Below are 15764 nucleotides of genomic sequence, written 5' to 3' on the forward strand. Positions count from 1 at the left end.
CATACATACACACACACACACACATATATATATATATATATATATATATATATATATATATATATACATTTTTACGGCTGAGTATTTGGCACAGGATAACCAATTCCTGTACTCCTCATTGAGGAAGACTATTTCTCCCACAATGGGTACTCCTTAATAGCCTGCTCTTCTTGTTGTAGGGTTGAGGCCTCGTGGACTTTCCTCTGTATGTTCATATTTAATTAAAATTTATAAGAGTTTTTAGTGTATGAATAGATGAAATTCATTGGCTAATAGAAAACATGAGACAAGTATAATATTGATCAAGGCATTTATAAGAAAAATAGGAGTGAAAAACAAACGAACTAATCTAAATACAGAAAGACATGTATGTACAAGCTTGAAGAGTGGTCACACTAAGAATTTTAGGAAGTTCCAAATGCCTAGACAGGGACTAAAGTGATTTCTGCAGAGGGAAACAAGATTGGAGCAATACACGGAGGCTGGAGATATCATCAAGAGTTGTGTAAATCTTCATAGCTCATCTAAAAGACTGAAAATGTTGTTCCTTCTTATGAGACATCTGGATTAGTTCTGTGGGAATATTGTTCAGCCTGCAGTGGACACGGCATATTGAAGTCTGAGGACAAGAGCAGCAATCATGCAAGTGTTTCCATTACCTACTGAAGTGACAAAATGACTTACAGAATCAAAGGGACAAAGGGGCTCCTTTGGCTCCTAGCTGGTGGGATAGTCAGCAGCAGGAGCTTGGGGCTGTTGCTAATATTGTACCCACAGGCAGGACAGAGACAGTCATAATGTTGGTACTCAATACTACTCCTTTTCATTAGGCATGATCTGGGGAATATCTTACATGGGATTATGGCTGGATAATAGAGTGAGAAGTTCTCTTACCTCGGAGATGAGTAAGGGGGAGGGATGCTCTCAGTGGTTACTAGATGCTCATTGCTTTGAAATAGGTCATGATAAGAATACATGTCTCAAACTGGTCTGGCTCATGTTAAGAGTTCTTTGTGTGTGTGTGTGTGTGTGTGTGTGTGTGTGTGTGTGTTTATTTAATTAATTTTTTCCAGTCTTATTATAGTTTCTCTCCTCTTCTCCCTCTCCTCCCTCTTCTCTCCTCCCACTTACTCCTTTTCCCAAACATCTCTCCCCATCTACTCCTTCTTTCTTTTCTGCAAATGGCAGATGTGTATATCAGCCAACCATGGCAATCAAGTTGATGTAAGACTAATTCCATCCACACTTGGTTGATTCTGTGTGTTTTCTTGTGGTGTCCTTGTTCCTTCTGACTCTCCCAATCCTTCCTGCCCCTCTTCCACAGCATTACCCAATCTCTTTCTAATATTTGGCTGTTTGTCTCTGCATCTGCTTCCATTGGTTAGTCACTGTATGAAGCCTCTGTGATGAAGCCAACTGTGCTAGGCACGAATCTATGAGTAAAGCAGAATATCATTAGGAATTATTTTACTGACTTTTTTTCAAGTCTTGTTTGGTTCTGTTCTAAGCCTCTGGTCTATGATTCTTTTCAGGTTTATATTCTCCTTCAGGTCTGTATTCTCCTCTCCTCCTTCAGGGTTTCTTCTACTTTTTTTTTTAACCTACCAAACACAATTATCTCAAGTTTGGCCTAAAGAACTTTATTATGATTCTAATTACATATTTAGCCTCGGTAACCAGGCACTCTTGTTTCTTCTTCTTTTTTTTCATCTTTGTGGAGCTGTTTAATTATGTTAAATCCAGCAAAACTTTGTGCATACACATATAATCAAAACTGCCCTCCTGAAATAAACATTCAAATTTCTTCAAAAATGAAATTAAGATTTTTATGTTCTTTTGAAGCTACTAATACAGTTAGATTTGGCAATGTCAATTCTAATTCTTAACATTACCTGAAAATAGTTGACCTTCTTTATAAAAAGCAACCTAGAGAGAACTACAGCAAAGTTGTACCAAACTCTTTCTTTTGGATTTCTCCTACTTTGCAAAATTATCACATATAAGAATAAAATTGAAACTCAAATATTTAATATATAATTTACACACGGTGAAATTCACAAAGTTGTAAGTATACATTTTATATTTTGCACTACTATAATCACAAAATGTATAAAGATGTCATGTTAGGTATTTTGCAACTAATAACCTGTATGATGATGGTCCAAGATTGAATGATGCTAAAGAAAAGCACTGTTTATATAATATCTGATAAAATTATTTATCTCTATTAACATTACAACAGGAAGGTACATGTTACCAAATTATGATATCATATAGGGCAGTTTTAGACAACACTCAGAGACTCCTTTTCTCCATCTTGTTTGAAATCTTTATTTTCAGCTTCCACCTTGTTTTCATCATTTCCTTCCCCTGCAACCTCTTTTTTCTTTTCCTTCTTCCTCCTTTCTATCTTCATCTTTTCCAACATCTTTCTCCTTTCCATCTTCCTCACTCTGGCCTTCCTTTCCATCTTCCTCATTTTCCTCTTCTTCGCATTTTCCAGCTTCGTCTTCTTTTTCCTCTTTCTGTTCTTTTACTTCTTCTTCCACTTCAGCTTTCTCTTCCTTGTCATCTTTCTCTTCTTCCTTCTTCCCATCTCCTTGCACTTTGTCATCTTCTTTTCCATCACCCTCTTTCTCTTCATCATCTTTGTACTCTTTTACATTCTCACTTTCTGCTGAATCTGTCTTCTCTTCTAGGATTTCTTCCCTATTTCCATCTTTTACCTCCTCACCTTTATCTTTATCCACTTTCCCATCTTCATCTTTCTCTATATTTTGGACATTTTCTTCCGGTTCATCTTTTCCTTCTGCGGCCACAGCTTCTTTCTTTTCTCCTCCGTCTTTGGCATCTTCATTCCTCTGTTCCTTTATTTCCTCAGTTTCCATTTTAGGAATGGGTGCCTCAATAATCTTGGCTTCTCCATTTTCAACATTTTCCACATTGCCCTCTTCTTTAACATCTTCGCTTGGTTTCAGGAATTGTTATGGCACCCACATCTTTGTTTTCTTCCACTACAACATTTGTGGTCTTCAGTTTCCTTGGAGTTGATGTTCTCTTAGGTTTCACCTCTGGTGTAAAGGGCACAGGCATAGCAGTGGGGCTGATCTCTTTGGCTCCTGACTTGCATCACCTGCAGCCTTTCTTTTGGGCATTGTTGCAGCTCTCTGCAGGAGATCCTTAGGCAGGAGGGAAAAAATGAATGCCTTCTTTTTTCTCATATACTTTTAAACATGATTTAATGCTAACTGATTTAATGATAACTGAAAATGCAGCACTGGATTCACATAGGCGTTTGTTGTTAAATTTACTTTTAACATTGAAATAGACAGGGATCATAGAATAGTCAGATGACAATAGATGAAGTGAGCATGTGTAGGTCAATGAACAATTTGAAGGAGTTAGATATTTCCTTTCATCATGTGGTCCTGGGAGATGAATTCTGATTGTCACAGCTTTGCCTTCTAAGTCATCAAACTGGCCTTAAAATAATTAATTTTAACTCTCATACAGAATTAATAGATTCTGCTGGGTAAATGAGAAAAAAGAAAGATGATGCACTTTGTGCTTATTTCATGTTTTTGGTGAAATGAACATTCATGGCAGGACTTTTGCAGCAGAAAAGGAAATAGCAAGTTCTGGCAACTGGACAAAGAAACAACAGGAATGTCAAATGTGGGATGAGCTATGTACTGGAGTCACTCTAAGCTGAGGTGGCTTTTAGAACTGTCACAGTGAGAGTGGTGTAGCTGATACTTCTGACCTGGATAGATCAGCTAGTGGATAAGAACCATCCTGGAAAGAGCATGAGCTTTGGGCAAAGGATGCATCATCGTCAGTCCCTGAGAACATTTGACAGCCTCCTAGAATCACAAAAAAATTCCCTTCAGTCTTAAAGGGGGGTTGTGTAAGGTACAAGGCAGAATTGCTAAGATCTTGTGTATTTTTGTTGTTACCCTTTCATAGAAAACAGTTTATTACCACAATTAGGAAGGAATATGCTTGTCAGAATTTTGCATCTATCTTTTCTGGGGGATAAAATTGAAGTAAAGTCATATTCACAAGCCAGCGATGTGGTTATGGCTAGAAGGTTAAAGTGTGGCCTATTTGTAATGGCCCTTATTGTCTATTGGTGAAAGCAAATGATGAAAAATCTACAAAGTATACAAAAGAAAGGGAAGTATTAATAAAAGTTTGACCAAAAGCAGAACAGATGCCATAAGGATTACATACTACAGTCCATGATTAATTGCCAAATGAGCCACATTAAGTCTTTGCTGGAACAAATAAAAACAAATTACCAAATTAATGAGAGAGGCATTGTTCTTAAAGAGTTTAGTTGAAGGGAAAGTTAGAGAAACTGAACAATTGGAGATAAGGCTGACATACTTCAATGTAGGAAATATAGATTACATCTCCTAGGTCTCTTAGCATGATGGTTATTATTCAGCAAGATTGTGGATGACATAGGAAGAGCTTGGACTTGCTGGTGTTTGCACAATAAGTTAGCTAAGGAAATGATTGGGTCTGCTAGGAAACTGGTAGGTAATTTTCCAAGCCTTGATATATGGTGACAGAGGTGATGATAGGAACAGAAATAGCTTCTGTCATAATGATTTCACTAACTCAACTCCAACTCTGTTCCTCCCACTCTCTCCCCTCCAGGCCTCAGCATTTTTTGTATAGTTTGATCATCTACAATTTGTTGTTATGAGAAGTCATAATGGAATCATAATGGAATTTTCATATTTATATTTTGCAGAATGCTTTCCTTGCCTGTCTGACTTCTACAGGCATTCAGTTAACTAGACAAACCTGGACGTTTTATGTAGATACTTAGCCTAGGTGTTTCATTTTCATTCCCTTGTTGACAATACAAATTTGCAAACTAAGGAGTTTTATTTTTTCAACCTTACAGCACACATTTTAGGTGGATGAATTGAATCTCACAAAATTAGGTGTTATAGGCATTGCTCCCCAAAACAGAAACTTCGTATGTTATTTTGGGTAGAATATCATAGTGAGGTTAAGGCAATGACCTTTTCTCTTTAGTATCATTTGTAAATTTCCAGAAATTTCATATATATTATGCTATAATTATTTCCTCAAATAAATATGTCTCTGATGAAAAATAGGTATATATTACCATACACTGTTGTGACGAAAAATCTCAAAAAATAGGCATCAAAACATATTGTGAATGGTTTTCCATGAGGTGTGACATTTGAGCAAACAGAATTCCCACAATTATTCAGCAACCAATTAACTAATATATTGTCTTGATATAGTAAGACATTCATTTCTCTTCTTAAAAAAGGGAAAGTTACAGAAAATTTTAGTAATATAAGTAAGGTAGTTTTCAAAGATAGATCCCAACATTTGCATAGGCTGTGGTGTTCTGGTTTCATTATTTATTGAGTCAAAATGAGAAATATCCAAAATAAGTTGAAATAGATGGCCTCTGGGTTTTCTTTCAGATACAATAATAATCATTCACTATGTTTAACATTGGATATGGAGTGAAGGCTGGAAACAAAACTATTTGAAAAGCATGTGTCTGTCTTCTTAGGCCTTATTCAGTGGTAATGTGGTATTTGATGGGTTTGTTGTTCAAGAACATGAAGTAGACAGAGCATATGTCATATAAAAAGAGTAAAACTTATCTTTAAATGTACTGTCCACATTTTTAAGCAAACCAAACTTTGTCAGGCAAATGCCCCAAACACTTGATAATTTTATGATACTGGTAGTCATCTACGCTGTTTGTTTTTGGTTTAGGTTTTCAGGTTTTATTGTTTGCTTGTAGGAAATATTAGTCAAGTTGCTGACAGTACCTATTTGATATAAACAACATACAGATATAGACAGAATTAGTATAATACAAAACAACATAAATATGGTATTTGGTGTTTACATTGAACAGTAAAAAAAAACTCTTTAAAATGTAACAGGGAAAACTATTCAAAAACAAGAACTGTAGTATATGTTTAATCTCAACACTAATTTTTAGTCTCAGAAACTAAGAGAAAGCAAGTTTCAATCATGATATAACGAAACCTGTTACTGAAAAGGTTTTAAAGAAGAAGAAGAAAATAGACAATTGCTGCTGAGTTTTTTCTTTTTGGTGTCTAAGCAAGAATTCAATGTACTGTCACAGCAAACTCATACAGGAGGGACTCACATGGTAAGAAATTGGTAATGAGGTGGGGCCAGTGACACACACGCTGTCTGTGAAGCCAGATTTTTAGCCTAAAAGTCAAGGAACTCCATGGACTTTTATACAGCTTTCATGGGAGAGTAGAATTTTTTTCAAAGAAATAAAAATGCAGAAGAGATTTATGCAAAATAATTAACACAGGAATCTCCTTGATCTGAGCAGTGGTACATGGGTAAGCATTGGGGAACATAAGTGTGCAGTGACTGGGTAAAAGTAAAGAGAAACCTGAAGTGAGAAAATTAGTATTTCAATACATTTGAAATCCTGAAATTTTGAGTAGCCAGATTTAAGAATAGGACTAAAGTAAAAAGCAAGATAACAAAAGAGGAACCTATTATAGGCCCAGTGCTCTGCTGCTCTGGGTGAACAGTGGACCAGAAAGTGGGTCTAAAACCCCTCCAACTCCATGGAACATCCTGCATCTGGTCTGAGTACACTGATCCTGCCTATCCATGCGGGATAACCTTGAGGCCATACCTGACTGATCTTTAGATCGATCACCGGCCCAATGCTGAAGGAAGGACCTACAAGAGAGTGTGGATCATCTAGAGTTACAGACATCGAAATGCTGACCCACCTACTTCTACCAGGAGAGTAGGGTAGACAGACACACACACACACACACACAGAGAGAGAGAGAGAGAGAGAGAGAGAGAGAGAGAGAGACCACCTGCACCCATTGGCAAAAGTGATGGGAAGACAGCAATACAAGAAAACACCCAACAGTAGAAAGACAAGCATGATTCCACTAGAATATAGAGAACACACAAAAGCAGATGAAGCAGAAGAGAATGACTTAAAAATTAACTTCATAAAAATGATAAAGGCCCTCAAAGACAATATAAGAAAATCCCTTACATAATTGGGAGAAAACAAACAAACAAAGAAACACAAAATTGGAAGAAATGGAAGAAAAGACCAAGCATAAAATGAAAGAAATGAACAAATCTCTTAAAGAAAGTAAAGGAAGCCAAGAAAAAACAAACAGATGAAAAAACAATCTAAACAGTGCAAAACCTGAAAACTGTCATAAAGGCAAAAAAAAAAAAAAAAAAAAAAAAAAAAACACACACACACAAATTGAGGGAATGCTGAAAATAGAAAAACTTGGTAAACAATCAGAAACTACAGATGCAAGCATAACCAACAGAATACAGGACATTGAACAGAGAATTTCAGGTGCTGAAGATAAACTACAGAAAATAGATTAATTGAACAAAGAAAATCTTAAATCTAACTCATCCTTAACACAAACCATCCAGGAGATGTGGGACACTGTGAAAAGGCCAAACTTAGGAATAATAGGCATAAAAGAAGGTGAAGAAGCCCAACTCAAAGATGCAGAAAACATAGTCAACAAAATCATTGAAGAAAAGTTTCCCAATCTGAAGATGGACATGCTTATGAAAGTACAAAAGCATACCAAACACCAAATAGAATTGATCAAAATAAAAATCCCCTTGCTACAAAATAATCAAAACACCTAACATACAGAATAAAGAAAATATTAAGAGCAGCGAAGGAAAAAGGCCAGATAACATAAAGGCAGACCTTTCATAATTACACATGACTTCTCCATGGAAACTCTCAAGGCCAGAAGGTCCTGGATAGATGTTCTACTAAGAGTCCACAGATGCCAGCCCAGGCCACTATAACAGAAAAAACTCTCAATCACTATAGATAGAGAAAACATGATATTCAGTGACAAAGCCAGAGTTTCACAATACATATTCTCAAATCCAGCCCTACAGAAAGTTCTGTAAGGAAAACTCCAATCCAAGGAAGTTAACTATACTCACAAAGACATGGGCAATATTAATCAAACTTCACCGGAACCCAAAAGAAATAGAAAGGCAAATATACTCACAAAACCACTGCCAACAACAAACAAGAATTAAGAATCAATGGTCCTTTCTTTCCCTCAAAATTTTGGTCTTCAATCACCTATAAAAAGACACAGGCTAACAGAATGGATACGAAGACAGAATCCATCCTTCTCCTGCATACAAGAAACACATGTAAGCTTCAAACACAGACATTACCTCAGGGTAAAGGGTTGGAAAAAGATCTTCCAATCAAATGGTACCAAGAGGTGTGGCTATACTATTATCTAACGAATTAGACTTCAAACCAAAATCAATAAAAAGAGATGATGAAGGTAATTTCATATTTATCACAGAAGAAATCCATCAGGATCATGACAAGGCTGTCAACTCTTTCCCAGTATCTCCTTAACATTGTACTTGAAGTTCTACCTATAACAACAAGAAACTAAAGGAGATCAAGGGGATACAAATTGGAAAGAAGAACTCAAACTGTCACTATTTGCAGATGATATGATAGTTTACATAAGTGACCCAAAAAACCCTACCAGAGAACTCATACAAGTGATAAACAAATTCGGCAAATTAGCAGGATACAAGATTAACTTAAAATATCAGTAGCCCTACAATATACAGAAAATAAAGGGTCAGAGAAAGAAATCAGAGAATTATCACCTTTTATAATAGCCACAAATAACATAAAGTATGTCGGGAAACGCTTACCATGCAAGTGAAAGACCTATATAGCAAGAACTTTGTGTCTTTAATGAAAGAAATTAAAGAAGATACCAGAATATGGAAAGATCTCCCATGCTCTTGAATATGTAGGATAAACATAGTAAAAATGGAAATCTTGACAAAAGCAATCTACAGATTCAATGCAATCCCTATGAAAATTCCAGCACAATTCTTCACAGACCTTGAAAGGATAATACTTAACATTATATGGAAAAACAAAAGACCCAGGATAGTCAAACCAGCCCTGAACAATAAAGGAACTTCAGGAGGCATCACTGTCGCTGACTTCAGGCTCCACTATAAGGCTATAGTCCTGAAAACAGCTTTGTATTGGCACAAAAATAGACAGTTAGATCAAGGGAATGAAATCGAAATTACTGATATTAACCCACATACCTAAAATCACCTAATTTTTGGAAAACAGCTAAAATTATACAATGGAAGGAGGGAAGTATCTTCAACAAATGGTGATATCACAACTGGATGTTGTTGTGTAGAAGACTGCAGATAGACCCATATCTATGCCCATGCACAAACATAAGTTCAAATGGATCCTCAATATAAATCCAGCCACACTGACCCTCTTAGAAGAAAAAGTGGGAGGTACCCTTGAACAAATTGGTACAGGAGACTGCTTCCTGAATGTAACACTAGTAGCACAGACACTGAGATGGACATTTAATAAATGGGACCTCCTCAAACTGAGAAGCTTCTGTAAGGCAAAGGTCACAGTCAACAAGACCAAATGGCAGTCCACAGACTTGGAAAAGATCTTCACCAACACCATTTGTGACAGAGGGCTGATCTTCAAAATATACAAAGAACTCAAGAAATTAGTGTCAAAAACACCATATAACCCTATTCAAAAGTGGTGTACAGAACTGAATAGAAAATTCTCAATAGAGGAATCCAAAAAAGCTAAAAGACACTTAAGAAAGTGCTCAACATCCTTACCTATCAGGCAAATGCAAATCAAAAGAACTCTAAAAACCATCTTACTTTAGTCAGGATGGCTAAAATTAGAAACAGCAATGACAACTTATGCTGGAGAGGATGTGGAGAAAGGGGAACATTCTTCCATAGCTGGTGGGAGTACAAAATCGTACAGCCATTTTGGAAATCAGTATGGCAGTTCCTCAGAAAAATAGGAATCAGTCCACCACAGGACCAGGCAATTCTGCTCTTACGCACATACCCAAATGATCCACATCCATGCAAAAAGGGCATTTGTTCAACAATATTCATAGCAGTATTAGTTGTAATAGCAAGAACCTTGAAGCAACCTAGATTCCCCTCAACTGAAGAATGGGTAAAGAAGATGTGGCACATTTATACTACTCAGAAAAAAAAAAAAAAAAAAAAAAGACAGAGACACCATAATAGAGGGAGCCATTATAGGTTTGAAGAGAAAACTGACTCTAGAGAAATGTCTAGATAACTACATGGATGACCCCAACTAACAATCTGAGCAAAAATGGAAAGGCACCTTAAATGTCTAACTTATATGTCATCTAGGCACCCTTATCTAGGATGGAAAAAGAAGCAGACACCCACTGCTAAATACTGAGCTGAACTCCTGAAATTCAGTTGCACAGAGGGAAGAGTGATTAGAAAAGGGGTCAAGACCAGACTACAGAAACTCACAGACACAGCTTACCTGACAAGGGGAAACTCATAGACAGCTGGACTGATATCTGAGTAAGCAGCATCAGATCAACTCAGACCCCTGATTGTGGGTCTCAGTTAGAAGGCCTGGGCAATATAATGAACCTCTGACAGTGGAACCAGGATGTATCATGTTGCAAGAAAGGACTTTGGGAGCCCATTCCCCATAGAGTGATACTCCCTTCGCCTAGAGACAGGAGGGGGGGCCTAGTCCTTACTCCAAATGATGACAGATTTTCATCATACCTTTTAGAAGGCTTCATCATCCCTGTTGAGTGCAGGGTAGGAGTGGGCTGGGAGAGGTTCTGGGGACATGGGAGAGAGGAAAGGAGGGAGAGGGAACTGGGATTATTATGTAAATGATGAAAAAAATAAACAACTATTTAGAGTTGAACATTATTTCTCTTTTGTTAAGAGCCATATTGGTGGGGCTAATGGTCCTTGAATTATGAATCACATAGCACATAACTTCAATTTTTCAATTGATTTTAGATATTTCACAAATTGTTTCTGTTATGCTATAAAAGGATTCCAACCGACCCACTATCTATATACAACTGCTTAATAGAAAGATCTTTGCCTTCTTGTTTCCCCTTTCTTGTCACCCTCAAATAAAATTTAAATGAATAAATGGTCACACTGAGAATTCAGCTTAAATTTTCTTTGTTCCAGCAGCCACCTTCTGGAAGCCCATCTTTTTTTATGAAAAGTTTAATTCATCTTAAAAAAAATTATTCAAGCTAGCATTTTAGCATTTCTAGGTGAGTAAGATTTGTCAACTCTCTGATCATATAACTCTGTATGTTATTGTTAAAAAGGGTCAAAGTTGGCAGTGTTATTATTCAATATCATTAGTAGTTGTGCTCAATCAGAATGAAAGTTTACAAGAATGTAAACATCGTGAGCTCGGGGATTTTGTCTAATTTTATGAATGCTATGTTCTCTAGCACAAATTAATTCCCAGATAATAATTTAATGAATTGAGTATTTTGATCATCCTTACTTTTAAAATGAAGTTAGGGACTTACTTTATATTTTTAGGGGTAACCAAAGGCAATAGCAAAAAGCTGTGTTTTGGGAGTTTCTTGGAAAGCATTGGCCAGCATCTCAAAATAGAGCTTTTCATGCCTACAAGCTATTGAAGGGAAACCTACAATCACAACTTAATTAAAAGCATAATCCCTAACATCAATCTAAACATTTGTCCTTATACCAGAGGTAAGTTTAGTGTTCAACCCTCCCTAAGGAAAGTTCTCTTTGTAACAAGAGACCACTAAAAACAAGAACAGTCAAAATGAACAGTTTTGGAGCCCAGTCCTGTTGTATACATCTATAAAACACTCCTACAACTAAGGCTCAGGTAACATTGCAGAAAAAGGGGCAGGAATATTATAATATCTGGATGATATGGGAGGTTGCTGAGAATGTGTTTCCAAATAACATTAGAAACTAAACCCATAAAGTTTCAGTGAGTACTCAAGAGACAGAGGTAGGCGGATCTCTGTGGGTTCTACGTCAACTTGGTTTACATGTCAAGTTCCAGGACAGCCACAGCTGCATAATGAGAACCTAACTCAAAAACAAAACAAAACAAAACAATCAAACAAAAAAACCAAAGAAACAAAACAAACAAACAAAAAACATAAAAAGACAAAACTCTGAAAACATAAGAAATTTTCTTACTTGAAATGTGTTTGAAACATCTGATAGTAGAATATTATAATGTAAGAATTATTTTATCATCTTGAAAGTTTATATTAAAATATGGATTAAAATATGGTGCCTTTTTTGCAAACAGCATATAAAATTACATAAAACATCAATAGTTTTCTAATATACCACCAAAATATGGTAACAAAAATCTAGAAATGGTTGTCATTTATGATAGATATCAAGAAAAAGTATGTAGGAATAAACTAAACCACATATATAAAATCCTGTGGGACTTAGAATCTTTTCATCCCATCTTCTATAAATGATCACTGATTCTATGGGGAAGGAATGCAATATATATGTTCCATTTAGAGAAGAACTCCACCATATGTTATTCTGTGCATATTGACCAGTTATGGGGTCTATGTGATAATTTCAGCCAGTGTGACAAGCAACTCCTGTAATGAAGACATTGGTATAACAATAAGTCATTAAGAATCATTTTAACATTGTCTAATTAGAGGAATAATAGTACCAATGGCCTATTACATGTGTAGGAACTGGTTCTCATCCCTCTTACCAATGCCAGATATGGGTTCTACCTTACATAGTTGCCCTTATATGTAATTACAAGGTGATTGGTTACTTCCCTAAAATTTTTAGTACTATTACACCAGTGAGCTTATCTTGTTAGGACACTCACTTTTAAAGCTGTCAAAGTTCATAGCTGGGTGAAATAAAGGATTAATTTTCTCCTCTGGTAGGATGTACAGTACCTTTCAACATCACAAAAACTAACCAGTACAGATTAAGCTACCAAGTTTGTACTAACTTGACTCCATCCTGTTCTTTGACTAATGAATATGGTCTCTTCATCAATATGGTCTTATTATCAAGGATGGTAGCCAGGAATATTGGCTTTTGCCTCTAATTCTTGGGGCACAAGTGATACATACAGTGATACACATAGTGATATATATATATATATATATATATATATATATATATATATAGTATGAGTATATGTTTGTGAGATGATTATATTCTCTTTAATAAGTTTACAGTATTGGGGAAACTAATTATTCACACACATAAACTGAAACTTGGTCTCTATATCTGATCTTTTATAAAAACAAAACCCAAATCCACAAAAGGCTAATGTATGAAACACAACCTTGAAAATTCTAGAAGAAAGCATGGCAGATATATGCATAATTGGTAATTTTCTTAGTATGTCATTATAAATTCAGGAAATAATAACTGGTCAACAGAACTGCATGAAATAAAAATATAGTTAAGAACATAATTAGGTTAAAAAGTCATATTACAGAATGGAAGAAAAAATCTTTTCTAAGTTTTCTTATAACAGAGAATCCATATTTAGAATATATAAAGAACTAAAAATTAAACATCAAAGAATAAGAAATCTAAACAACCTATGGGCAAATGAAATGAAAAAAAAAAATTACCAATGCTTCAAGTGAAAAAAAAAAATAGAAAGAAACGATGAGTACATGTGGCAAATATTACTTATCTTTTGCCATCAGGAAAATCTCCCAAGGGAAAGTATTATTTCCAATTAGTTTTATCCTTTATCTGAGAATGAGTGACTTCCATCACATTGGTTTAAGTCTTTATCAAGTAAATGCATGTTTCAAATTATATTGCTCTCTATCGTCCCCATATCTTTATTTCTTCATAGTCAATCATATGTTCAAAGTGCTTATGAGTACATTCTAATGCTGCCACCATTTGCTTAGTGTCCAAATTGTTACTTCACCTTGCTCTTGGCAGACATAATTCCACAAGATGCAATGTATTTGGTGAATGATGTTGTAACATTAGCAAATAAAGTAGGTGTAGAATTAAAAATCAAGTGGAAAAACATATACAGCAGCAGTTTCTACTGCATAGAGTAGAATTGACAATGAAGCCAAAGCAGGCAAGTTGATTTTACAGGGTCAATCATAGGCAACACAGACAGAAGTGACAATTGTGTTAGAAAGAAGTGGTTAGAGGTCTGTTCCAGAGGATGTCAGACACAATGGAGTCTGGTAGATCATGCAATGAGGAAAGACCATCACCAGACTCTTTTATAAACTAGGATTTCTGGTTGTTACACTGAAATCCATGTAATGATAATAGAAGTTGTATAATTTCATGGACACAGTGACTTTTTTTTCCTTTTTTTATTAAGTTTTCTTTGTTTTTTTATTTTACATACCAACTACAGTTTCCTCTCCTTTCTCTTTTCCCGTTCCCTCTCCCACCTCCTGTCTATCCCCTATTCAATCCTCCTCTTTTCAGAAAGGGGCACACCTCCCATGAGAGTCAACCAAGCATGTCATATCATGTTGAGGCAGGACCAAGCTCCCCACCCCTTTATCAAGGCTGGCCAAGGTATCCCAGCATGGGGAATAGTTTCCAAAAAGCAAGCTCATGCACCAGGGACAGGTCCTGATCCCACTGCTAGAGACCCCATAAACAGACCAACTATACAACAGTCATCCACATGCAGTGGTCTTATGTTAGTCACAGTCACAAGCAGCCTCTTTAAACTGTCCAGAGTCAGTGAGCTCCTATTAGCTCAGGTCATCTGTCTCAGTGGGTTTCCCATCATTATCTTGACCCCACTTTCTCCCTGTGGTCAAATGGAAAGCTGGAGCTCAGCCCAGTGCTTGGCTTCAGATCTCTGCATCTGCTTCCATCAGTTACTGGATGAAGACTCTCTGTTGACAATTAGGGTAGTCACCAATCAGATTACAGGATGCCAATTCAAACACCCTCTCCACTATTACTAGGAGACTTAGCTGGGGTCATAGAGTAATCTATGTGAAGAATCCTTAATTCCACACTGGACAAAATCTGAGAATAATTCAATGACTTAATGTGCACTGCTTTTACTCTCTTTCGTAAACTGAAAATAACCCAGTAATGAATTAAAGTAGTACCTTTTCATATTTTATATGCTCCATGTATTTGTAATGAATTATATGCTTTGTATTCCATTTTACTAATGAAGCCCAAATTCCAGGTTAAATAATATTATATAGCTATGCATTATATGACACATTTTATTAAAGCAAAAGCTATGACTTGAGTTTTAACAACACACATTTGACCTACAATTTTGTTCATAATTACTTTTATAATTGAAAAGAATAAGGGAAATATTAATTGAATGTACTTTTTTTTGGAAGTTTTACAATTGGACTTTCTATTCATAGTGAATTTAAGTGTGAAGAGATATTGTTCTGTAAAACTGTAAATATAATGTATAATAAATATTTAATAATATTTATATATGATAAATATAAAATATAAGATTTAAAGTTTATCTATACTGTTGAGAAAGTATGTAGTAGCTAAGATTGAAATTGAAATATTATTGAATTGATAATTTATTTCTCTGAGCAGAAAAAGTTAGTTACACATTATTTTAAGAAAATTAAGAGAGATTTAAACTCTGTTTTATCTTTAAAAATTTAATATCATTTGAAAACACTTCTTTAAGTATTTCAAAATAAAGCTTGCTATAGAAGGCTGTTCTAATGGCTGTTGGAAGATTAAAAGATTGGTTAGTTATCTACATAATGATAGTTTACGAGGCCTATAATTTAGTAAAATTTGTAATAACCTATTTTATAATGAAAATACATTTGTTTTTG

The 15764-nt window shown here is 35.5% G+C and overlaps 1 protein-coding gene across 1 annotated transcript; it reads right to left on the minus strand.

Moving 5' to 3' along the window:
• Positions 1-2357: 2357 nt before the first annotated feature.
• Positions 2358-3192, minus strand: LOC127215309 (high mobility group nucleosome-binding domain-containing protein 5-like). Its single transcript, XM_051175680.1, is given in 3 exon segments — positions 2358-2967; positions 2969-3101; positions 3104-3192. Coding segments are annotated over 3 exon segments (795 nt in total). The 5' UTR covers positions 3156-3192.
• Between the last annotated feature and the right edge of the window lie 12572 nt (positions 3193-15764).

Source organism: Phodopus roborovskii, unplaced genomic scaffold (assembly GCF_943737965.1).
Source record: "Phodopus roborovskii unplaced genomic scaffold, PHOROB, whole genome shotgun sequence".
Lineage (NCBI taxonomy): Eukaryota > Metazoa > Chordata > Mammalia > Rodentia > Cricetidae > Phodopus > Phodopus roborovskii.